Raw genomic sequence first — 27949 nt, 5'->3', positions numbered from 1 at the left:
TCGTGGAGAAATTATGTTTTATATTTATAGAACAAAAAAGTTAAAGCAAACTCAAAACATTTAATTTCAAGCTGGTTTCTGAAAATGAACTAATTTTGTCACACACGTTGATATAACATTACATTATTTTTGAGTGCACAGTTCTATTTCATTCCAAATTGGCCTATGTGAATCCAGTTATATTTCTTGGTCCTCCGGACAGACAAGGGTTCCGCAACAGTCTGGATACGCCAAGCTCTCATCTGTCTCTATGCGGCAGGGTGGAGGCGGAGCCATTGGCGAGCACCTGAAAATCATAACAACTGCATGAATGGAAGCAGAAGTGTACTTTTCTTATTGCGTAGAGTAAGAAGATAATATTTGGTTAGTAAATAGCATTGATATCAGTGGCGTCGTCACCGCATGGAAGAGCGGGCTTAAGCACACCCTGAAATAGTCTTAGCCTAACCATAATGCCCATCCATAGAGTCTACACGAGACATATTGAGATACATTTTTAGTAATGGAAGAATCCTAAACACGTAGAGAAGATAGAGTCGATGAGACAGGAATACAAAGAAAGAGAATGTAATAAATGAGACAGAAATAGAGAAAATAGAAAACGTATGGAGAAACAGAAGAAAAGGGGAGAAGGCATGAAGATCGAAAGAGAATGAAATAATCTTCAACCATTTTTTACGTCTGCGTAAAAAAGTGTTTCTTAATTAAAGAAGAAAAAAGTTCATTCGGATTAATTCAAATGCAGAATTCAATGGCTCTCTGACGTTAACTATACATACATTTCGTTGTACGAGGTTAAGTGCAATCGCTTATTGTATTACTTCCTGTTTTAAGAACCGTCTGGGCATAAGGAGGACTTGAAACATCAATTCAAACTCAAAGACCCGAATATACCCTTTTTCAGTTGGAATAAATCGTGTGTCATCTGATTTTTTCTTTGTGCTCATGTTAGGTATGATAACATTTCTATGGATCATGCATCACCAGTCTTGCATACTTCACTTTACTCAAACAACGTATATAGGCTATGTGCTACAGAGTTTGAATCTCCTCCTAAATGTTCTTTTTACATGCCATTACACGTAAATTTTAAAATAAGATATAAGTAACTAGAGAGATTCCAAATTCGGTGTGAATACCTACTACCTGTTCTGAAACAGTTGATTTGATTTTGGTGATAACCAAGGATTATGGGAAGACCCCCTTGCAACCGGGCCTTACGGTTTATAAACACAAGGTGAGAATTGGTGGTAAAGCAGACAGCGGCTGAACCTCTCCCACGGAGTAAAGAGGTATAATTATTGTTGTTGTTATTATTATTACTAAATGCAGTCACGTACCCAGCATAATGAACCAACAATTTGCCGTTGGATTGGGAGCACGTGACTTCGACACAGCCAGGGATTTTCCAAGTTTCTCCCGGGCTGTAAGCTTGATCCAGGTCTCGGGAATAACACTTGCCAGGATAATCTGTAGGAGACAAGCCGAGCATTAGGATATTGTTTGTAGACATTGCCAGACTTATCAATCCCCCCTCCATTAATTTAGTAAATATTTTTCATTAATTATATAATCGCAAAATTTTGAGACCATGTTGAGAATATACATAACTTAGAGGTGGTTCAAAGACATAATGGATAGTCTTATTATTGAGAAAAGGAGTTTGATGATGTTTACCTTTTTATATATAAACAAGGTGAATGATTGCTCGACAATGTAAATATATGTATCATAAAATAATTGATTAAATTTGTTTCGTCATTTTTCTGCATTTTCCTCACTTCCCATTGAAAGGTAATTTTGGTCATTTTGAACACTTTTAGTACTTTTATAGAGTACAGTGGCATTTTTGTTATATTTTAAGATTTTATTTATTATTGAATATTTCTGCTTGTTAATAATGCTTGCCCAGACATAAGCAAACAGCATTTCCAGAAAACAAAGTAGCCTTAGAGCAATACCTCCTTCAGATATTTTTTTCTCTTGCTGACTATCAATTAAATCGAGTGAACATTGTTTGCTTTCAGTATACCCTTACAAGGGCGACCGCAGAGAGGGGCACTTGCCCCCCACCCACCCCTCGCCCGCCTGAGATATCTAGAAAGCCTTCATATAATTCAAATTTTGAAATTGTAGCGCGAAAATACTTTACCAGAATGTAGATCGGAGTCCCCAGTAGCAACCCAAGCGAATGCCATGGACGCCAGCGACAGAAGAACCACCAATCGGAACATTTCTCCACAGAAGAAATTTGCCCACTTACACAGACGCGTACCTGGAATTTAATATGCAATTAAGTTGTATTCCATGGAAGGTTTAACAGGAACAATCTCTTGGTCATCAACTTGGTCTTACATTTTAGAGTTAATCAATTACAGTAGCAGTAAGGCCAACAAGTGGAAGCACAAGGGAGCAGGAATATTTTCTGAGGGGCAGCCACATTTATAATATACACATAAATACCACCCAAAATGTTAATTTAGGATAAAATAGCCTTTATTTATCTTGCTTTCCGTTTTTGCTGGGAGACAGATTGACCGACGGGGGAAGGGATCGCCCCTGCCCCTCTCCGGCGCTGCCAGTGTGCAGAAACGCCAATTGTTGGATAGAACGTTACAATATACTTGGAAAGTTACGTTGACAGTCTTCTTCGTGTGTGTGTTGCGGGGGGGGGGGAGGGGGGGCTGCTGCGTTTCAGGTAAACATGGAAATGGTTTCTGCTGTCTGGAAGTGAGTTCAACTGAACTGTTTCGTTGACTCATCCATCCTTGCATCTATGAAGCTGTACGTTCACACCCCTATCTTACTTCATGGTCCGGTCATTTTTACATTTTTCAGTTGTAATATCAACAGATTAAATAACTGCTCGATTTTCAGTGAACAGAGAACCATGAATATTGCATAAATATTTGAAAAATTAGCATGGACATAGAGTAGAAAAGAAAGCTAGATTATTCTCTGTGCGTTGGAGCATACTAGTACGTGTATAATAAAGCCAATATGAGATGTGAGGGTAAGGCCTCGCACATTCTCGATCTTGACCATAATGGAGGTGGTGCGATCTACACTCAAACCGCCTTTATCCTTCAGGTTCATGCAGGCCCGTAGCTAGAGGGGGGGGTAGGGGGCAACTGCCCCCCTCGAGAGCCTGCTTTGGCTCCCCTGTGAAAATACAGAACACATTCCTACCTGAAATTCTCACTAATCTTTACAATTATATCATGTGTTACTCTAGCAACATAACAAAGACACTTATCGATTTTGTGCAGGGTTGTTAAAGGTTCAGGAATTTTAAATAAATTCAATTCCGGTCCAGGAGAGAAAATCATCAAGCGTAAATGGGTTCTGGACCGAAAAGAACCTTTTTATCTATTTAAATACTGTCCAGGAACCTTTTTTCCGGATGAATTTAAATACGGTCGAGGAACCTTTTTTCAGAATTAGTTAAATAGGGTCCAAGTTCCGTATTGAAATGAAACAATACGCAACTTGGATCGAATACGGACCGGACGATAAACAATTGAGGACCAAACGTGGTAAACGTTGTAAGTGCCAAAAGCGAAAGTGTTGGGAAATCGCATCGTTCAGCACATCCGCCCGTACGAACGTTCACACTAGTGCCTTTTTACACACCCTTTGAACTACTTAGAGGGATATTCCAATGTAAACGTACTCGAGGACATTTTTAGAAGGCAACTTTCAATCGGTCAATCCTGGTCTACGAATTGTAAATAAATTCAGTCCCTGACTGGAAGAGAAAATCAGGAAACGTAAAAGAGTTCTAGACAGTGTATAACTTTTTCATATTTAAAGCATTTCAATTCGATCACGGAACCTTTTTTCGGATCAATTTGAATACGGTCCAGGAACCTTTTTTTTCCTAATGAATTTCAATTCGGTCCAGGAACCTTTTTTTTTCGGAAGAATTTAAATTCGGTCCAGGAACTTTTTTCAATGTAACAATACGCAACTTGGACCGAATTTAAATTGTGCGAGAAAAAAGATTCCGGTCCTGCATCGGAACCGAATAGAACCCATTAGAATTTATGGGTTCCTGGACCTTCAACAACCCTGATTTTGTGATTTATTAGGGTGTATGGGATTCCGTATAATGTCGTATCAGGATTAGGAGGAAAAATTCCCGTCCAGATTCAGACTTCGGGAAATGATTTTGCAATTTTCAGTATCTAGAACAGTTGCGACAGTTTGAGTACTCTTGTATTAATAGTGCCTAATGTGTTTGGATGTTTTTCTTGGATCTGTTGCTATGAACTGCTTAAATTTTTGTTTCCCAAGTCTACCTTTTGATAATAGTGATTCAGAAAGAGGGAGTGGATATTTGATTTTTGTTACTTAGCGTTGCTTTTCTGCCACTTCTAGCTAATCGCAACAATGAGTGATGACGCGAAATTGATGGAGACACACATAAACAGTGCCGCAACCACAGGGGGCATTGTCCCCCCCCCCTCGATCTTGGACGGAAGTCCATTCTAGGGGAAGCAAACATTGAAGTAAAAAAACAAGACTAGGAGAATCTAAGAATAGCAGGACAATTGGGTACTCATGATGGAATTAGTTTCTATGTGTTCCTTGCATTTTTTCTTCCAAACGGCCAAGGGCACTTGCAAGGGACACAGATGGGCAATTGCCCCCCTCGATTTAAAATTTTATACAAATAAAAATACATTTCGTAAAATTTTCTTGCTTCCTTTGCTCGCAATCTCTGCTATTCTTATAGTCCAAGTTCATAGCCATAGCTATGGGGCGGCGGGAGCCGGCCCTGGGAGTCAAACAATCTATATGAAAAAAAATGTTAAAGAGAATGCCATGGCGCCCCGTAAAATTATTTGCGGCCTATTAAAACAATTTCTTTCTATGAAACTTAATATGAAATATTAATGATGACACTGTAATCCAAGAAGTCATTGACCAATCAAGGGATTCATATTTGTTTGTCAGGTGTCAAATCATGTATTTCAACTATAATATAATACAATTAACACAATATTTTGCAAAATGGTTAACGTAACCGGTATGCAAACATTGTCTGTAGTGATTCAAGAGTCTCCCCTTTGAAGGAAATAAGAGTCCGTGGTGGACTAAGGGACCCGTGTTTTAATGATTTAGCAAGTACAAAATAATGTATTACAATTTTTTACACAATTCATCAAAGTGTAGATAATATTTAACCATTATTATTTAATTAATGCGATTTTTCTTGCATAACACAACACAATGGTGTTGTCGGATTCTCGTTAGATTCCTTTCAGGGACGGCGACAGGGGTGGGCACGGGTGGGCAAGCGCCCACCCAAAAAATCCTGTGCCCACCCGATTGCCCACCCAATCAAATTCAATAAGTACATATACTTGAGGATATAGGAATGATTCAATAAATAAGTGCATTCTGGTGTTCATAACATGTACATTTTACTTGTGAATATTAACTATTCTAGAAATGTTCACATACGTGTATTATCATCCCATATAAAGCCAATTTTCTCATTAGAAAGTGAAAGTGATTACTAGAACTATTGAAACAAAAATTGTGATCAAATTAATACTTCCATGATTAAAAGCAGCTAGTAGGCTTATGCAGGGTATGATCAAGATTAGATCAGAATTTAGGGTAAACTTGAGGACTGCAGCTCCGGGCCTTCACTGGGGAAGACTGCTTTGAAAAATACCACATAATGAAAAAATTAGGTACTTCGGATGTGGTAAAAATATAATAACAAACCACACCATGTAACGTGGCAAGAAGTTATAACTGAAACTGTGTAGAGGGGATTGGAGTGAGGTCTTGGTGCTGTAAGCTCCGGGCCTCCACATACGTATATAAATCCCAGCCTGAGTATTGTTAAAATAATCTCCAAATAAACAAATAAAAACACCATCTTAGCGTTACTTCTCCAGCAACACAATAAATTATTTCGACTTTTTAATTATTATTATTATTATTATTAGAATAATTTAATCAAGAAGAATTACATGGACAGGCCATGTGACACGAATGGCAGAGGAAAGAATAGTTTACAGGATTCTTGTTGGGAAACCTGATGGTAAGAGACCAGTAGGAAGGCCAAGACAAAGATGGAGGGATAACGTTGAGTTGGACCTAAAAGAAATCAGTAAGGATAGGAAAGATTGGATTGATCTTGCCCAGGATAGAAACAGATTGAAGGCTTGTGTATCTGCAACCATAAACATTCGGGTTTAACTATGCTAGAGAGTATAGTATAGTTTTAATTAGCTCTGCATTGAAATTCCAGAAGTGTCCTTTTTTATTTCATTACAATTTTTAGATACATGTCATCTTCAAATATCAATATCCGAAATATCAACTTCATATTCGTTCTACTAATAAGAACGAATCACAATAATCACTACAATACCGAAGTGAATACATTTTAATAAACCAGTTATGTATGGAAAAAGCTACGGAATTATTCAATTGCTAATGACTGGCTTATCATATTTAGAAATCTTCTTTCGACACACAAATTTTGCCACACGAATCAGCCGAAAATGTCGACAGAATCTGTAGATGCAGCTGAAGTAAAGAAAAAAAGTTATGTCACGAAGTATCCAGAAGATGATTTTGTTAGTTTGTTTTTAAGCCCACTTTTATGCTCAGATGGGCTAATCGGGACTAAACCTATAGTTTAACGTGTAGTCCGAACCAGTGTGCATTGTGCTTCCACCAGGAGAGGGGGAGTCCAACACATGACCTCTTCATTTTATGCAACAGCGTTATGCCATTGGGGAAAAATATATAGAAAGAACTCGCACCAAACGTATAATTTTATCACCACAGAAGATGCGTCCATTTTAACAGGGTGATTGCCTGAGACAAATTGAGACTTTCAGAAAACAACGTCATTGTTCACGGAATTAGCTGCCTTGATCCACTAAGAAACACTGTACAATTGAAACTACCACCTCAACTTTCTAAGAGGTATGAACTAACGAAACTCCATTTTTGGAAGAGTAAGTTCTGGTTGATTTGTTTTATTTTAAGTCATTTTTTATTTTAAGTCATTTCAATTGTGATTAGATGAAAGTAACGAAGGGGCGAAAAGAAATACATTCTGACACTCAAAATACAAACCCTCATAAATTATTACTTTGACAGTGGTTCCAAGCTCCAGGGACTTGTTGCCCTGAAAGAATAAAGTTTCTAGAGTATGCTGCACAGATTGACATTCTAGTGTATTCGAAATGGTCACGCCATACAACCCAAGTCATCTATAAAAAATATATGAATTATTGCTGTTACGGTGATCAACTTCGATGAATTCCTTGTGTCCTAAATCATTTTGTTACCTCAAAAAAATGTCCATGTAACCATACGTATGTTGCTTCTCCAGCATTAGTAACATGAGAGTTCAGAAAACGAATAGCAACTTAGCTAATAATCTCTTCAATTCTGAACAGATTTTTCAAGCTTACTTGTTTATTACTTATGAGTGATATTTTGTCAAAATAGCCTAGGAATTCTTCATGGACAACGAACAAAGAATTTATTGGTTTTCCGTGTGTGTTTTAAATCGTTCCTAATAAGACAGACGTTCACTTTAATCCAAACATGCAGTGGCGGCGATTAGGAGGAGCGGGAAGTGGGAGATGCAGTTCCCCCGCCACATGTTGCCACTTTTTGCACCCGCACTATGGCCTCTTTATGCTAAGCCTTTTCTACCAAGAAAAAGTATATTGTCCTTGCCCTCAAATGTTAGCACCCAATCGCCACTACTACAAACATTCAGATAGATTTGTCAGTTGTGCAAACCTTGTAAGCTAAGGAAAGTGATCCCCAAAGGAATAAGAAAACTCTTTCAGTCAAAAACTCATACAATGAAAAACTATGCTCAGGAACATATCTTCAATTATGAGAAACTTTACGATTGTCTACCATCGCACTTTCTATCACTGTCGCTCCGGCTCCCGTGGCAGAGTGGTTAGCACATCGCGCTACGATGCCAGGGGTCCTGAGTTCGAATCCCGGCCTGGACATGGATGTTTGTGAGTGAGTGTCCATTCATCAATTTCATCATGTCATCACTCATCCACATCTTCGCAAATTAGCCAAAAGTGGCACAAAAAGCGAAGTAAAATAAAGCAAATCAATCAACCAATCAAATCAATCTATCACTGTCACCGACTATATAAAATCAAGTATGTGCCTTGTATTTGCAACACAAGCTTAAACCTAATTCACATTTATTTCACTGTATTAACATGCATGAAATAATGTGGTAAAAATGTATGGCTGCACAGGCTAAACACTTCCTTGAAATAATTGTGTTCATCAGAGACAAAGAGAAAGGAAATGGAACAAGATGGGAGGATAGATTAGAAAAGAATAAAGAGGAAAACAGGATAAGGAAAGGGGAAAGAAGTAAGAGGAGAATCGGGAGTGTAAGAGAGAGGGGATACATACGTCTTACATACACGTATATACTATATATGGTCTTGATTTATACTGCCCACCCTAATCTATGAATATAGTGCTTCTGCCCACCCAGTCGAAAATTTCTGGCACCGTCCCTGATTCCTTTGTGCGTAAAAATCTTGCATACTGGAAACTAAGATAAAATCATTATGAAGCATGTTTTATAATGGACTCCCTTAATCATTTCTGCAGAGAGGCCCAAAGCTGTTGGTACATATTAATCATCTATTAACATTATCGACCTGTAAATATCAAGTAGATACAGTCCTTATTAGCCTATTTATGTTAAACTTTATATTCTTTGGCAATCTGGAAAGGTCATTATCGAAATATTGCTATTTGATGTTGCTCGAAGTTTTTTTGTTTGTTACATTTTCCGTTATTTATCTCTTTTGGGGGAGGGGGCAAGTACCTCTTGTGTACCCTGCTATATCTGCCAATGCGACACAATATATTAAACATTTGCCCCCTCTAGGATTGACTTCGCCCCCTACAAAGAATTCCTGGCTACGGGCCTGGGTTCATGACGAGAGGCTGGGCGAGTCGCAGATCCAGGTTCCAAACTGAGTGGCAATCAGGTGCTATATCGACTGAAGAGGTGGAGTAGCTAGTGAAGATGTCGCGACCTAAAACTAAGCTTGATTCTGAAAACGGTCAGGATATGTCTCTTGATCAATGGCGTGTCCAAAATAAGCGCTGAAGGGACTACAGCCCCCCCCCCCCATCCCCAATCATAAAATAAAAAGTAAAAGTATGAGAAAAATCGGCGGACGTTACATATAATCTATACATGAATATATCTTGAAAAGTATGAAATTACCCTGAGGAATATTTGTTCCTCTGTTTTGAGCAGGGTTGTTGGTCCAGGAACCCATAAATTCTTTTAGGTTCCATTGGCGCTATAGGACCGGAACCTTTTTCTCGTACAATTTAAATTCGGTCCAAGTTGCGTAATGTTTCATTTCAATACGGAACTTGGACCCAATTTAAACATCCGGGAAAAAAGTTCCTGGACCGTATTTAAATTCATCCAGAAAAAAATGTTCCTGGACCGAATTGAAATACTTTACAGATAAAAATGTTCTTTACGGTCCAGAACCCATTTACGCTTGCTGATTTTCTGTCCTGGATTGGAATTGAATTTATTTAAAATTCCTGGACCTTTAACAAGCCTGGTTTTGAGGAACGATTGTTATTAGTTTAGCTATAAGAGCTCACCGATTAAATGATTGATTGAATTTAAAATTTTGGGTGCGTCAGCACTTGGGCTATTTTGCACATTATACGGGGTCCAGCCCCTTACCTTTACTACAAAACCCGTGTCTGAGTATTAAAATATTCTTACCTTGGTTAAATGCTGACGCTGTAGAGGCACTCGGCACATATAAAGACAAAACACATGATAACACACACACAGTCCTACAAGGATTATACTGGCCGTATGTCCAGACGTCAGAGCTTCGTTAGTCTGCAAAATGCAGTCCAGGGTGTACTACTACGTGGAAGTGAGGTTGACAGTTGGGTGTAGTACGTGGAAACAACACCCTTTACACATCAACTCACCGATGGACCGATTACCGCCATAGATACATAAATAGAATTTTACTTGAAGATCTTATTCACATTTCCTACATTATGTAGTATATACGCAGCATCAAGTTCAGCATTGCTGGATACTACTGTTCTCCACATGTTGAAATGGGATCTAAAGTAGGCCTTACCTGAATGGTTGAAAAGACGACCAACTCTTCACGCAGAACAGTGCTTTGTATGAAGAAGTAGCAAGTTCTTGCATGCAAATATCCTGAGACTGCGAGAGTGTTGATAGTAACAGGGCCCACTTCCTTTTCCTGCGGAAGATAGTGTCTTGCACAAGTTCCCTCGCCTTATGTCATCCATCATAAAGATTATACAAGAAGAGAACTCGTTAAGATAGCTACGAATTTACCACAACTAGATAATGAGTCCTCTGATCTAATGAGGTTGTCCCAAAGAACATCTCACCGAACAAACGTATATTAGGTGTAGAGCTGTGGAAAGGTTGAAACTTATTGTCTTTTGTTGAGAAATCTTGCCGTACTATTTCTGACGGTTGGAATTAGATACTTCTAATAACCTTGGGAATTAGTACCACAGCACTTTTTCTTCTTCTTCTCCTATCTACTTTCTTTTTTTTTCTGACCCTATCAACTTTAGTCGATTTTAGTCATCTTTCTGAGTTTTTTGCAAAATGTATCAAGTTCACTATGCACTTATTTTTCACAAAAAGAAAAAAACACATATATATATACTTTTGGCTAGATCGTCAAATTACATCTTCTTGCATATCCATAAAGAAGCCATATAGTGGGAGGAATGGGATCCGTGAGCAGGGCAGTTAGAGATGTAGGGAATGGAACTCCATGGCGACGCAAACCATTATATATCTAATTTATCTCGTTCTCTGTCGAAATTAGGACATTGTAAAACGAGATGTGTGGCATCTTCTCCTATCTAACCTAACCCCATATTGTCTGTGCTCACACTAATGACGTCACGACACGTCAGCCAATCGGATTGCTTAAAATTGTTGTGGCAGCAATCACTACCATGTCTGACAATGGCAGGGATCATCCACGGCCAGCTTGATAGAGGCCGGAATCCTGAAATGTGGCAACGCTGTCTCGTCGGCCTAAACATCAAGCTACATAGCATGGGCGCGAATAGCAAAATTGATGTTGACTCTTAAAGAAACAAGGGAATCTGTGTAAAATGTCTATATTTTTCCAAATCTGGATTGACATTACGATGTAAGTGGAAAACATACATTAACAATAGAAATAGAAATTTGCCATTAAATAACTGGAAATAAGCAGAAAACACAAAGTCAACCTTGCATTTCATACAGTGGCGGATCCAGAGAGGGGGACACAAATGCTCGAACAAATTATACTCGTAATATGTAATTTACAAAATTAATAAAATAAAAATTCTTATTAAGTATGTGTACACTTATATCGTTAAAACTTGCCGAGTGTCAAACATCATTTGAAGTTGGTGCCCCCTGTGCATTGTTGAAAGTTGGTGCCCACGACACCATTGGAAGTTGGTGTCCCCGAACATGTTGAAAGTTGGTGCTCCGTATGCCGTTGAGAGTTGGTTTCTTTCATAATAAATCGTTTGTAAAGTTTCTCCCTATTCTTTGTTCCGTCATGTAAGAATCAAAGGGCGTGAAAGTAAGGTTTAAAGCGCATTATCCTACCCAAAACTATATGCAGGTGGAGAGATCAGAACTAAGCTTCCACTTATTCAACAATGTTCTCTTCTTTACTTTACATTGTTTACTCATCTCTATTGGATATAAGAAAGAACAGTGCTCAAGAGTTTGATAAAGTCTTTCAGGAAAGCACTTGCTGAAGAGCTGAATGTTGATGTAAAAATCCCAAGAATTGCACAGAATCAAAGACATAGGTCAGATATTCCCTCAAAGAATGTCATCGATTATTTCAGATGTGTTGCGTTCATCCCTTTTCTGGATTAATTAATATCTGAATTTGATTATAGATTTCAAAGAAACCAGATTGAAGTCTTAATCACTCTACAGAAAGTAATTCCGAAATTCATTGTTGAAGAAGATGACCCAGCTAAAGATATAATTGAGGCAGCTAAATTTTATGAAGATGATGTGCAGTCTATTTTAGCATTAGAAGGGGAACTCAAGTTATGGAGACGATTCTGGTTATTGGAAAAATCTACCCCAACTAATCCTGCAGAGGCGTACAAATTTTCTTTCTTGTATTCCAACATTAGAAGTTTGTTTTACCTGTTGTGTGTGATTCGAGTCACAACGGCTACAGCTGAGCGTTCATTCTCCAATCTGCGAAAAATCAATACCTACCTTAGATCTACAATGGTAATGAACGATTGATTCGTTTGGCTCTCCTGAACATCCATAAAGATAATTACCAAGTGAAACTAGAGGAGGTTATTGACATATTTGCAAGGAAACATTCACGAAAACTACAGCTACAGTATTTGTAGGGTGAGGTAAATGTCAAAATGTAAAAGTAAGTTCCAATTATTTGCCGATTGAAAAGTTAAACTGGTGTCCAAATTACTAGCAGCTTTATCATGTATCATGCATGTTACTGAAAAGGACTCAGGTGCTACATTAAACTAATTATAAAGCAAAAAATAATTAAGAAATGAAGTAAAACGGACTGTTTATAATTTGAAACTTGTGCGTTTTTGTGTTCGCGAGGAATACGCTATTTTTAATATATTGTCTTTTTTTTACAATGTATTTTTTAAATATATTTGTTCTTAATAACTTGGCCGCATGTACAGATGACTGGAATTGGTACTTAAAGAAATATTAAAGTATAAAAGACTTGTTTCACCATGGTAAACTTTAAAGTAGTACTGTAATCTTCATTAGTATTTATATGTACACTTTTGGAAATTGGTGCCCTTCCAAAAACTGAATCCTGGATCCGCCCCTGATTTCATACGCAGTATGGAACTTTCCAATAATGTGTAGTTTGACCTTATTTTATTTGCTAGCATTTCGGAATGACATTCGAACCTCTATAACAACTAAATATTTAAATGACCTAACACACTGGCCTTAAAGTTCTAAAAGTAATGGACCATTTACACCAGGCCAATTGTGAAGACATTCCACTAAGCCAATCCAATGACTACTGGCGCCGAAAACCTTGAAACCATTCTAATTTAGTGGAGTGGCTTGAGACAATGGCTGGAGACATTCCATTCACTTGGATTGCCTCTATTCACACGATGCCAATGTTGGATTGGCTTAGTGGAAAGTCTTCACAATTGGCCTCGTGTAAATGGTCCATAAGACGTACAAAATAGTTGAGGATGTGATAAACATATAGCTCATGTCATGGGCGTATATATAGTTCACGTAAGGGGGGGGGATTCAACTTTTGGTTCAATTTGGGTTCCTATATTTCATAAGTGAAAATCCTGTACACTACTGACCGGTAGCTTGTTAGGGAGCGCGGGGGGTGGGGGGGGGGCTGAACCCTATAAAGTTGTATATATGTACAACATACCGGTAATTGTCATTTACACCCCACATTGTGTGGGAACTTTATTTGAAAACTGCGGAGTGAACAGAGGCACAAAGCACTGACTCTTTATTTTGATTTGATTTGAAGTTAAAATTTTGGATGCGTCAGCACTAAGGCTATTTTGCACCCGTCACATTATACTGGGGGGCCTCCCCCATGGCGCAGTGGTAGCGTCTTTGCCTTGTAATCAAGGGGTCCCGGGTTCGATACCCGGTGGAGGCACAAGTGGTTCGGATCCCACTTTAAACTGTAGGTCCAGTCCCGATTAGCCTTACTGTGCATAAAGTGGACTTAAAACAGCAACTCAAACAAACATTATACTGGGTCCAGCCCCTTATCGTTACACATAAACAACTCTAAGGTTGCATAACTAAAATCGTTCTGACTTTCGTTAAAAGCTGAGGCTGTAAAGGAGCACTCAGCACAAATAAGGACAAAACACAGGACAACACAAACAAAATTATACTGACCATGGGGCCAGTCGCCAGAGCCTCGTTAGTCTGCAGTTCAGGGTGTACTACCTGGAAGTGGGGTTCACTATTGGGTGCACTACGTGGAAGGAGCACCCCTTACACCCCACTGACTCTTTATAGTAAGCAGGTTACTATACAATGGAAGAGAAGCGTAACTGAAATTCAGCACTGCTAGCAGACGGCGGCGCCATCGTGAAGTCAAAGATGTTTGCAGTACTGTCTGTATCTCGTTAACTCTTGTATTATGAAGATGGAGTGGTCAATGTAGAGTTAGATTGTTTTGTAAAATGAGTTTAGTCTTAATCATTTCTTCTTTCCCACCCGATTCCAGGACATTTGTGCATCCCGAAGAAACTATTCGGAACACCGGGACAAATGATACCATTCCGGGATTGTGCCTGAAAATCTGGGACGTATATCGTCCCTAGGTATGATCTGGCTATCAAAATCCACTCTGCCACCACATGAAAGGTCACACATTTATAAAATTAAGTCTATCTACAAACTTCTAACTTTTCTACATAAAGTGAGCAGAAAATACTTTTAAAAAAGCTAATCCCAGCTTCTCTTTAAGAAAGAATTACAATGTTAGAATTAGTATTTTCCTTCTTGCTACAAAATTGAAAATAACATCATCGGTGCAGGGTCCATTAGTCGAGGATCTCCCGTTGAATTGCGAGGACATTATTTCGACCTCCTTAATGTTAAACACACTCTCTCGGGTGTTGAAGATGAAACTGGCAGTGTAGCAAAGATCACCAACATTGTGCATATTTGAGTGCAATACCTTGTCACAATTTTCTACTGCCTACAATGCAGACGCTGGACATGTATTTTCAATTACTGTTTGCCACATTTTTCATTCAGATTTGAAAATGTAAAAAATATCAACCAGGCCATACAACATTTTGACACACTGTTCCAATGAATGAGGAATAGGCATTTCAGATTGAAATAAGTTGTTGCAATTTTTCAATGTGTTGACAGTGTTCAGAGAAACTTGGGTTCATTTCTTCTACAAAATGATCCAAAAATGGACAACAGTAAAAAAAATTCTACTATTAGTGTATACGATTTCACAAGTCACCCTACTGAGTATTGATACTTTTCTGCCCATCTTGTGTCAAACAACTTGAGAACGTTACAGAACTTCCCTAGCTATCTTGCACTGCTTTTTTTACAACCAAATTACTTTGAGAAGATTGATTGATTCATTTGCATTATTTTACTTCGCTTTTTGTGCCACTTTTGGCTAATTTCCGAAGATCTGAATGAGTGATGACGTGATGAAATTGATGAAAGGACACTCACAAACGCACATGCCCATTCCTGGTTTCGAACCCGGGACCCACGATGTGCTAACCACGAGGAGCTGCTCCTATGAGAAGACCCTATGGGAAAAATTTATAACTGATTTGACAGTCTCAATAACACAGAAATTCCACGGAAATGGGCAATAGCAAGGGTTAAAATGCAGGGACGTCGTTAGGGGGGGCCCAGGCAAACGTCCACGTGGCCCCGGGAAACTGTTCTGTATTTGCTGGAAATTTTACTTTGATGACAAATTGCAAAATGATTCTTCAGTAAATTTTGCTTGTAGTTTGAAACACTTCTTCAATTTTCAGTAGCACGAACCCAAGAAAGGCATTTCTTTCTTATTTCCCTGTTTCTTGCTTGTTGAACACAAATAGATGTATTGGAAGGGGATGCAGTTAATGGTTTTGTGGTCCGCCCCTGTCAGGGAAGTTTGAGACCTATTGAAAATGGACTTTTTCTCCCTGCTGCACACCAGATCCAGGATCCCCCCCCCCAAAAAAAACCCCGCACTTTCTCTTCATCTGGCCCTGCACTGGCTCCATGGGTGCCGAAAGGACGACACAAACAGGAAGATTTAGCTACGGGTGGCTAGAACTTTCTTCGTTAATTATTTTATGCTTCAGAAAAGATATCCCCATTCGTTTCAAATTCCAAGAACAGTATTCTATTGCTTGTCCCTTTTTCGGCGCGGAAATGAATGACATAGCGGTTCTTCTCACATGCACTTAACCCTCCTGCTAATGACCTGCCCTGCAAGGAGGGAAAGGCCACTTCCTGAAAATTCGGAGAAACATCGAAACGGTCGGTTCATCTGTTGATTTGGTGGACAGTTGATATCTGCCAGTTTGAAGTAGGATTTGTTGTCCGAGCGGTGGTAAACGTCTGTAAAAGCGAGAAGATAGCATCACGAAGTGTTTGTGATCTCGTTTTCCTACATCGCGAGTGAAATGTCGAATGAGAAGCTGCCAGATTGTCTTCCTCTGGAAACAATGGATCAGGATCGACTGATCGACCAAATATCCAACATATTGGTATTCTAAAATAGAGTCTGACTACCACACAAGATCCTGGGTTCGATTCCCAGGGTGGTTGATCTTATGAATAATGAAGAATAAACCACGTTTCATTTAAGGAAGAAAAATAGGTATGTAGCAATTGTTTTTACAGCCGTCTGCATGCTCTGTAAGTATTATGTTACAACATTTGTATATATTTCTGACTTTCTGTGATTTTTCTTCATTTAGCCTCCACCTGCAAATGCGGAATCTGATGCTGCTTAGGTGGCTAGGTTGGCCAAACATACAAATATAATCAATCCCTAGACATACAGCGAATAATACTTATAATATAGTAATGAGTTATGGAGAAGCAAATAACTTATCAAGCATTTTCTGTTTCTATGTGTTGTGTAGTAGTTAACAAGATGCATTACGATGCCAGGGGTCCTGGATTCGAATCCCGGGCTGGGCGTGTGTGTTCTTTATGATGGTTCTCTCATCAATTTCACATCACTCATTTTCATCTTCATCTTCACGATTAGCCAAAAAGTGTCAGAAAAGCGAAGTAAAATAAACCAAATCAATCATTTATATATTTCTATATTACGCCGCTTTTCTACCTCTTGGGTTAAATGCAACGATGAGGATGAATGATGAACCGAAGGAATAGCGATGGGACAGACATGATACAACCATACCTGTCCAATGTCCGAACCTTGAACCTCTGGTTTCGTAGCGTGTTATACTCAGTGGAATTCTTAGGAAGAACAACTGTAAAAGCAGGTGAAAAGAAGCAAAGTTGTATGATGCATAAAAAGCCATGTTTAGTTTTTCTAAAACCTTCCAATTATCGAGTTCGTGTTTTAAGTCCACTGTATGCACAGTAAGGCTAATCGGGGATCCGAACCACTATGTGCCTCCACCGGGTATCGAACCCGGGACCCCTTGATTGCAAGGCGGCGACGCTACCACTGCGTCATCGAGGAGGCCGAGAAAAACTTACAATTAGTCAGTAAAATTAATATTGAGTGAGAAGGCCTGCGAAGAGTTCTTTCATTCGGTTGCGCATGGTCATCACATCGAGTCCCAAAGTTTGAAAGCTTCCATATCGCTTTCAAGTACTTCCCAAATTGTCCACACGATGTTGGAAGAGCACAGAAATTTTGGAACTAATATTAGCAGGCACATACACAGGGAAGGGGCTCAGGGGCTGCAGTCTTTTCCCGAAATCCTACAAATATCTGATTTTAATAATATGTAGTTGAGATTAAATATATTCCATTAACAGGATTAAACATCTTGTATATGGTAAGTTGCAATATACCAAGAAATTCATCTTCAGCGCATTTACTTCTCCCCGCAACCTTTTCGTCTTTAGATGGCGGCTGCCGATAAGGGATAAGCCCCTTCCGAAATCAAATTCTGGCTACCGGCCTGACCACCAGCGATCGAACCTTGAACCTTTCGATTGCTTTATTAATTGAACTGGTGTTTTAAGTCCACTTTATGCACAGTAAGGCTAATCGGGAGTGGACCTACAGTTTAAAGTGAGATTCGAACAACTATGTGCCTCTATCGGGAATCGAACCCGGGCAGGTTGTTGAACCTGCCGAACCAAAGACGAGATCTTAATTATTTGAGCGTGTGGGAACTTTGTTTTATCCAGTGCCATCATATATTCAGTTTTCCACACACAAATAAGATTAATTTTGAGAAATTGGACGTGTCCATATAATTTCTTATCATCATCATTTCCCAAGTGAACAATCAGATGCCATAGAAGACTCTGGCCCGCCCCTTGAACTAAGAGATACCGGATTCGATTCCGGTATGAACTGTATACATGAGATGCCTCGCTTGAACTCATTACGCACACATTTCATATTTGCACTGTTGCCAATACTTGTAATCCTGGTTCCAGCACTTCATATCTAAAACCACGGAAAAGGGTTTTATTTAATTCTCAATTTTTTTCCAGCAAATTTACAAATCTAAAGACTAATATATTTGTTCTTGTTCTATAAGCCATTAAGCTAATGAGTTCATTCTGCATTTCGTTTCTCGAATAATGGCTGTGTATTTCGCGAGAGTATATTCGTAGACTGTTGGGGGTTACAGAAGAAAATGATGTTCCTTTCCAATTTATTGATTGATTGAGTTGGTATTTTAAGTCCACTTTATAGACAGTAAGGCTAATCGGCACTGGTTCTACAGTGTAAAGTGGGATCCGAACCACTATGAGCATCCACCGGGTATCGAACCCGGAACCCTTTGATTACAAGGCGACGATGCTACCATGCGCCACCGAGGAGGCCCTTGATCCTTTTCTTTCCAAGACTATATATATACACACACACATACATATATAATGTATGTATACAGCATAGGCCTATATGGTGTATAAATAGTTCGTTAATTTATAATAGTTTGATAGAAAAAATCTTACGTTTCGCCCCCCCCCCCCCAAACTGATTAACCTAGCTACGTCCCTGTTAAAATGTGTGCTGAACAATGTACAAAAATTGCTTTTGGACACTTCTCTGAAATCTATCTCACCCCCTTAATTCTACCACCCATTACATCAGCACCATCATATTCTTCACCAACTACTTTTTTTTTCTAAATCCACACCCACTCAACCAAGACAGAATAGAAGTACTGATAGCTGAAGCTAACCCAGATGCAGTTACAATCTCCAATAGGGATTCCGATCTAGAGTTTGGAAAATGGTTTATCGACTTTCGGGATTATCAAACAATTGGGAAATTTCAAATTATCAAAAAATTAGAAGCTGGGGAATACTTGAATCTTGAATGGTAAAAAACCATATCGGGAACTTCTAATGAAATTATATTGTTCGCGCTATAAGTTTACAAGCAGCTGCTTTGGGCAGAAATTACATGTGGCATTGTAGAATTTGTGAAGTGTCAGGAGTTTTTTAAGCATTTTACAGAGAAATTCCGAAACTATCAGGAAATTGCAGACATTTGCTTTGCAGTCCCATCTGGTGTGTGGAATTAATTTCGTTGCCATCCGTATCTCGTTCTATACGCTTATAATTTATGAGAACAAAATAAGTCTGAAGAAATTTTTAAGAACAAGTCTCTGTGCATAGCGGATAGAACAGGTAATCTGGTAATTTTACTGAACCAAAGTGGGGGGGGGGGTTGGACCCGTTGACCCCCTCCCTTAAATACGCTCATGGCCCATGTAACCTATGTACAAAGATAAAATAATGCCGAGTGCTGGTGACTATGTACTCCCTGCGAGAAAGTGGATAACTTTGCATGGCTTAGAAATGAGAAGGTGTTACATTTCCGTTGTTTTTCTCTTGCGGAGATATGTATGTGGTTACAGTGAAGGAATTAGTGTTTTTGTGTTGTACTGTTTTTCTTAGGTTAGGTAGTTTTATGCTCTAGAGGTTTGTTTGGGTTTGTATTGTTTCCCGAATTCTTGTTGAGTGTTGTAGTTTGACCCTTGTGCAAATAAAGAGCTTACCGTGTGGTGCCTCACGCACACAACTTTTCTCAGCGTGGAATTTGCTTTTTGCGTAAACATGTTTTAAGCCTTAGTGTCTTGGTTATAGCTCTTCGACGTCGCTAACTTATTTTGCACATGATAATTAAGAATATTAATGACATCAATATTGGATATTTATTATATTTGCTGATTCACCACATGTGAAACGTACGGAATGCTCCGTGAAATGCTAGTATGCGGCTCAAAAAATGTAATGTATATTTTTCACAACTTAATAACATACTGCTTTACTTATGAAAAAATCACGTTGAATACACTAGCGAATACAATTAGGGCGAATGAAGTGATTACAGGATGAATAGGCTAAATAAAAATTATTCTTTTTTCTCTAATGTTTCTTCCGAGTAACAGCGGCCGGCTGACGTCATGGTTTACAGGGTTGCCAAATTGAAGGCTCCGGCCTCCCTCGGATTAAGGATGGCCATGGATCATCCGATGAACAGTGATGAATTCAGGGGTGGCCCTGGAAAGGGGAAATGGAATTCCCATCTGGAAATAGAAAAATCCCCACGAATATTTCAATAACCTGGCAAAGCATTCGGACAATAGCTAAGAAATTTGGCAACCATGTTCACTGTGTCTTTCTTTCATTCACTTTAACGTAGAACGTGCTTTTTCTGGGTTTTTAGTAAATTAGCCATTGATTCAGTCTACTTAAAAGCCAAAATCATGAACGAATTTAAGTATCATCCATTTTTTTTAACTGCTAAGTAGTAATATGTAATAAATTCCATGTCATTGAAACTCAACACTGGTCACATGCACTGGCGTACGCAGGATTTTTTTATTTCTTCGGAAAATCAGGCGAGGCCAGACCGAGCAATGGCACGGTATGCGAGAGACCCAGGTTCTAGTCCTGGTCGAGCCTGCATTTTTCGCTGAAAATTCTACGTATTTCTCTTCTTGTTTGTAACGTCTTTTCATCTGGCGCTGCACGGACACCATGGTCCCCGAAACGGCACGAACAGGAAGATTTAGCTGCAGGTGGCTATGACTTTCTGGGTTAATTACAATTACGAGTATTTTATGGTTCAGGAAGGACATCCCCATGCTTTTCAAATTGCAAGAGACAAAATTCTCCTGTTTGTCCATTTTCTGGCGCGGTGATGAATAACAAAGTTGCCGTTAGGCAGTTCCTTCAGTTCAATTTGATTTCTAAAAAAATGAGTTATTGATAATACAGTGGAACCTTGATAACTCCAACCTGAGGGGAACAAGAAAAAAATCGAGGTTTCAAGGATTTTGACTTACCAAGGTTCGAGTTATTGAGGGCCAAAATCGCCGACATCGAGGTATAGAGGTCTAAACACATTAACAATGATGGTTACATACACGGCAGGGTGGGGGAGTTCAAGTCCCAACACGATTGTTGATCACCTGACATTGTACACTTCGCAACATCTTATTTGACCGCCTCGAAAGAATTCTAAGTCCCGAAATCGTAAACTTAGCAACATTGCACTTCAGCTCCAGGAGAGATTAGCCAACTTTGAGTAGGTTCATTCACTAGACGAAAAAAGCTGCGGTGATAGGTTTTCAATTAAACACTTTCCATGAACTTAGAAACTATAAACCGCTATTATAATACGCAATCAAACAGAAATAATAAATTGGAAAAATAACCTTGAAGAATATTTACGATTCTGCTTGCTCGACTTGAAATTTGGGGGGTTTGAAACACTGAACAGAGTTTTTCTCCAACTGCAGGAAATTGCCATCAAGTTTGTGCAGAAAGAAGCAAATTTGTGAGGAGTTGATGCGACATTTTATTTACAATACCTTGCATAATATCGAACAGTTCTCAAAAACATATATTTTACACGACTTGTCAAGAAAATGTGCTTGAAACACAGGAAGGTGGGAGTCTTCATAAACGTTCATGTTTTTGATGGTATCACGTCATGACGTTAACGTAGAGCAGTTGGTTAGGCTCTGCTATCCTCATTTTTCGTCAAGCGTGAAAGGTCGCGGTTCAAATCCCGCCCTCTCCTCTTTCTTTTTTTCATTTTTTTGTTTGCTGAACAGATACCGTTGATATTAGAATATTTGAAAAATGAATCCAATGCACACTTGAGGGACGTCCCTTCTGCTCATATTTCCCCTTAGAAGTTGGAGATTTCCAGGATTTAAAGTTAAAACTTTTCTTTTTAGTTATTGTTCATATGTTGTGTTAACACACACATCATGATTAAATCACAAATCCAATATATATAAAGCCCCAATCCCACCACTCACTCACTGACTCACTGACATAAATGTTCTCCGTGAAGGAAGCCCCGGAGGCGAAAAACGCCCGATTACGACCTCCCATGAAATCGTCCCAAATGACCGAGAAAATTCAAAAATCGCTCAATCGGCCCTTCCTTAAGGGTGAAAATGCCCTTTTCTCACGTCCTTGGCAACCGTTGCCACGGACATTTTTTTGCAGCATACATTGTTTCCTTCAATTCTTAATTGTCGAGATACATTATATTTCTCACAGATCAATAGCACACAGATGAATGAACTCGTGGCTTTGAAAAGGTGAATGAAACAAGGGTGACATCTACATAATAAGGAGTTTCAGCCCAGATACAATTACGTATATATTGTTATATACTCAATGCGTAAATATCTACATCGTGCTTGTTTTAACTAAATGTTTAGGGGGTATAATGACATGCAATTCCTTAGAGCTTGCCGTGCCTGTTGTTGTCCATAGAAACGGACGTTGCTAGGGAACTTAAAGAAAGTTTATTTTCTACTACTGTAAGTGAATTATGCTAGACTTTTCGTATTTCAAAATACGAGCGTCAGAATTTATTACAGAGGCAAGGTAGGAATTTGGGGGGAATGACGGAACACAGTTATTATCCAATTACGTTCAAAAATGTGAAAATGACAAAAGACGTAAATATTGCATTTTCAATTTAGTGTCGCTATTGAATTCGTTTATGCAAACACATCCAACTATTTATCTTGAAACGGTTATTACTTACTCAGTTTATTATTAAGAAAATATACAATAATATTTTGAATATTTGTACCTTATTAGAGCCCATACACACACAAAGTTACTTTCTAAACTTTTCAAATTAGCGAACATATACACATGTTCCCCACCATCCAATACAACATGCAGACATTTTCAAAGTCATTAAGATCTATGAAGAACCCCATGTATAAGATGATTGCGCCCACAACGTGGCCGAAGGTCACGCATGCGAGCGTACAAGACGTGGCCAAAGGCCACGTCGAAAGTACGCGAGTCACATATATGTATTCAGGATGCAAAATGTAATGTTATTTCAGTTATGTATTGTTTGTTCTTCACTGACACCTAAAATATTGATTATTTGATTTCGATATACTAAAAAAATATACAGTTATGTTAAGTAGTGATGTAGTGCAGTACTGTAACGAAGGAGAGCGTTTAATGAGTTCACATTGCTAAGATTGGTTTTTTTATGTCCGTTCCTTCGTAATGACTGTTGTCTATCCCTCACCACCATCTTACCATGCGTCTAAAAGTAATAGTAAATCGCTAATTAACATAAGTAAATTGTTATTGCGACGAAGGCCGATTCGATAAGAAACTACTAATAAGTATTTATATAGAGAGTGACAAACAAAAAATTCAAAACCTTGTAATGATCGTTAATTCCTTACTGCTTTGTATCTAAAATGTTTGTCTTCTTTGAGACAGAAAGTACGAGTATCAGATATAACAAACTTTCCGCACTAACTTTGCAATATTCGAAACCACCATTACAGACTTAGCTCTATGTAACTTGATTCTGCGCATTCCACGTGGCATGTGACTTCCTCCTATCATCAAAATAACTTTCTCTTACTATTTTCTTTCCTCTCGTGAAATACAGAGACCAATGTTAACTTCTTAGCACGGTGGATAAACTTTACACCCAACGATATAATAAATAATTAATCCGTTGCGCAACAGACCATGAAGGGTCTAGGCATACCTAAAGACTGCCGGTCTCCCTCCCACGCTTTCCTTCGTCACCTCTAAGCGTGGAGATCTTCAACCAGTATTGGAATAGTCGGGGGGTCAACTCGACGTATCCCCAGCCATTATAGTAGGTCTCACACCAAACGATATACTCCTGAAAAAAATCCTACCTAGGTGGAGAATCGAACCTACGACCTTCCTCGTAAGAATCAAGCACGCTACCTCTTCTCCAGGTAGCTCTTGTTAAAATTTGCTACCAGTTTGAAGAAACCAATTCACACATAATGTCATGTCTATAATTTTCTCATGGCAATTTTCATGAGGAAACGAATTCAGATAAAATCGAGAAACGCTGAAGGGAAAAATGATGAACATGTCTATTGGCGTTTTGTCATATTTTGTAAATTGTGTAAAAATTCCGTGTTTTGAACAAGCAATCGTTTAGTTACGAAGTATTTTGTTGTTTGTTTAAAGTAGCAACAGGAGAACGAAAAGGAGTCATTTGAACCAGACCCCGTTTGACAAGAAACTTCAGCTTTTTTCCAAAGACTGTATGAAAAGAGAGAGGAAATGGATATTCAACGTATGAAATATAAAATATTTTTGAAATTATAACAATGGAAACCTTGAAACATAATACTAACGAACTTCAAACTATGAAAAATATGTTTTCGTGGTGGAAAACTCCAAGTCATTTTCGAAATATGAACTTGATTTTTTTCTGTATTATAAAGTGGAGATATGGGACGATACGATCCCTCAGGAAGAGAATTTTAAGTAAGCTACCTCCAACTTTTTCAATGGTCATAATTACTAATTAGGGTCCCGAAGTTGATGAAAAATCAACTTTTTTTATGACCCGTAAAAACAATGCTAAACCTGATATTATGTCCGTTTCCCTTCAGTTAGAGCCGGAAAAAACTTTCTATTTTACATTTTTTTCATTTTTCGGCCTTTTATGGCTTTTAGTTTATTTGTCAGTATTTTTAACAGTTTTTGTTGCATTTTTACTTATTTTTTAGGTTTATTTTCCTCCTCCCCTGTTGTTTCGTGCATTTTAAATGCATTTACTAGTAAAACTTACATATTTAGATTTCTTGACATGGTCCTTTTAGCAAATTCACCACGAATTGAAAATACGGTCAATGGAAAAGCATAACATTATTCTTAACTGAAATGTTTGGCAATGGATTAAAATACTTTGTATGAAGATCTACTTTGAGGTTCTTTTTCTGGACACTATTATCGCTTTAATCTGTAGTTTTAAAGTAAAAATAGTCACAATATTAAATGCAATTACACTCTGGTATACGCGAAGCAGAACTGTATTTTCGGATGCTGGCCGACTACAGTATCATAGAAGGCCCACTCTGAAAGGATGTGAATTGGTTGATTTGGTGTTTTAAGTCAACTTTATGCATAGTAAGGCTAATCGGGACTGGACCTAAAGTTTAAAGTGGGATACGAGCCGAGTGCATAAAATAACGTGAACCGTGTGGTGTAGGGTGATCGTTTGCTTATGGAATGGAAGGTCATGGGTTCAAACCTACTTCCTTGCAAAATCTTTTGCGGGAAGTAAACGGCTTTGGACGAGAATGCTTATCTACGTTTCTTGGATATTTCCGTTGATATTTATGCGATTTATGTCCAGCATTTCCGGATGCAGAAAGTTGACATGTAAGTTCTTAATATGTGTTAACTTATAACAACAACTGAATGAAAGGAAAAGTTGTATTTCCCAAAATCCTGCCAATCACTGAAAGATTAAAAACATTAGTAGAAGCATTACTTGAGGCATGCACAGTGGTAACGATTATGGAGTGTGGAGGGGCAGATGACCCAGCTAAACATTATCTACAAAGGGAAATAAACTGTCCTTGCCCTCCCCCCTCCTCCCTCCCCAACCTTGCCCCATCAGTTTTGGAACCCAATCGCCGCCACTGAACATGCATCGCATAAATATTTACAGTAATATCATATAATATTGTATTACGTTATTAGAACACTTCGTACTCGGTAAATAAAAAGGAAAAAATAATAAGGAAAGGGTGGGATTTGAACCTACGATGTTTCGATCTTGACGAAAACAGTAAAAAAACGAAAGTGTCATCTAACCAACTACTCCAGGAGATTGCTAACAGAAAACTCAGTAAAACACGTTAATCTCAGTTGAAGCAACATTGTGCCGGAGTTTCGAACCATTTTTCGCAAAGAACCAAGGAAAAGACACACTTTGCAGAATCGTTTGGTGTTGTGCACTAAACATTTCGCATAAAATCATCCTAAATTTGCCTTCTTGCATTCAAATGTGACCGCAATTCTTTCCAGGTGGATGAGAACCTGTTCAGTGTTTCACAATGCACATACATTTTTCTATTTTCAAATTCAAAAACGAAGAATCTTGAAATATTTTCAACATTCGTATTTCTACTTAACATTTTTTTTGTCTACTCATATATTTTATTACTGCTTTAGAGTATCTTTACTTTATGGAATGTGAAAGAATGAAAAAAAAATCACGAGCGTTTTCATTCAGGAAGAAGAAATGTTGCAAAGTTGGCTACTCTTAGTTGGCTCTGAAGAGCTATGTTGCCAAATTTACGAATTCCGGACTTTGAAATTTTTCAGGGCGGTCAAATAAGATACGCACCCTACACTTCGACTTATTGAGGTCCGTGAGACTAAAACTTCGAGTTATAGAGGTTTTTGATACTCTACCATCGAGTTATTGAGCTCCATAGGCATCCCATACCCTGTACAAAAATTCGTCTCATCAAGGTTTTATTGGAGTTGTTGAGGTAAAATTAGTATTGAGTGTTATGGACAATTCAAGGGGATTACAAAAAATTCGACTTATCAAGGAATTCGAGATGTTGAGATTCGAGTTATCAAGGTTCCACTGTACAATATTGTTGTTTTATTAGGGCTGAGCCGATACCACTTTGAACCGATACCGATACCGATACTCTCACTGATTCCCACCGATACCGATGCTTGAAAATTACGATAATTAAAAGTTATTCAAAATATAGATTAATATATTAGTGTGTGAGTATTCCACTCTAATTATATGCATCAATTTTCCACGATTTTTGCTTTAAAATATTTGAGAATTACATGTTATATTATTACAAAATTCAGTTTTTGCACACAAACAGGTGCAAAATAAACTTCGAATTTTGCTTAACTTCCAGGATAATTTGACTCCGCGAAAGTGTCGCACGATATTTTTGCTGACTCCGTGAAAGACCAAAATGCCGGCAAATTATCGGCCGGTATCGGTAAACAAATTCCAACCGATACTTTCCGATGCCGATACCACTGATATCGGCTGAGACATCGGTATCGGCTCAGCCCTAAATTTTATTGTAATTCATAAATGAAAATAGTGAAAATTTATTTACAAAATATTTTACCTTGAATTTTCTTTCGATCGTTTCCCTTTTTTGATCAGGTCTCAAATTTATATCCTTCCCATTTGCATAAGGGGAACTTGAGGTTCCTCTACTGTTATCAGTCTTGAAGCAGGTTCTACATTGATGCTGACGCTGTTTTCTTTTACCATTATTAAATGTGATTCAGTAGTGAGTGAATCATTCTGAACATTCGAGCGACATTTGACAAGAACAAGTACTTGTTGTTGAAGATTATTTCTATCACGTGTGCACACAACGTTATCGTTCTTTCCGTTCTTTGTGAAAAGTACCATGGGAAACCTTACTCAGAATGGACTATACTAAGGCCTGATATACCATGCATGCAAATGTATAACAAATAATTTGCAACTTTATTGTTTTAACTCAATGAACGGCAATAAAATTCAGTGTTAATATACAGGATGCTCCAATATAAAGTATGCAGAACGCACATTTTTCACTTACCATTTTTGCAACACCCTGTATGAACGATCAATATTAATTTTCATTGTTAGTTTACTTTATAATGTTTCACATGGCAAACTTACCTCGAGAAAAATGTAGCTGTTGTGCTGTTTACTGCGTGTTCTGATTCCTGTCTTCTGCTGTCAAATGCACAGAAGAAACCGCCTGACATGGACTCAACACGTCATTAGACAAATACAGTTAACTTAACATTGTTTCTGTGTTTCAATAGCCTTTGATCCCTGCATGACAGTCTTTACTA

The 27949-nt window shown here is 38.3% G+C and overlaps 1 protein-coding gene across 1 annotated transcript; it reads right to left on the bottom strand.

Moving 5' to 3' along the window:
- Positions 1 to 27949, bottom strand: LOC145987219 (uncharacterized). Its single transcript, XM_083121738.1, has 5 exons — positions 27771 to 27949; positions 9797 to 9825; positions 2153 to 2275; positions 1341 to 1470; positions 1 to 286 (listed from the first exon to the last, which is right to left on the bottom strand). The coding sequence occupies exons 1-5, from the start codon at positions 27857 to 27859 to the stop codon at positions 178 to 180; spliced, it is 480 nt and encodes a 159-aa protein (XP_082977864.1). The 5' UTR covers positions 27860 to 27949; the 3' UTR covers positions 1 to 177.

The sequence above is a fragment of the Lepisma saccharinum genome, chromosome 4, assembly GCF_977018435.1.
Source record: "Lepisma saccharinum chromosome 4, izLepSacc3.1, whole genome shotgun sequence".
NCBI lineage: Eukaryota > Metazoa > Arthropoda > Insecta > Zygentoma > Lepismatidae > Lepisma > Lepisma saccharinum.
Note: the sequence above shows the minus strand (reverse complement) of the source record. Positions and strands in the feature narration are given on the sequence as shown.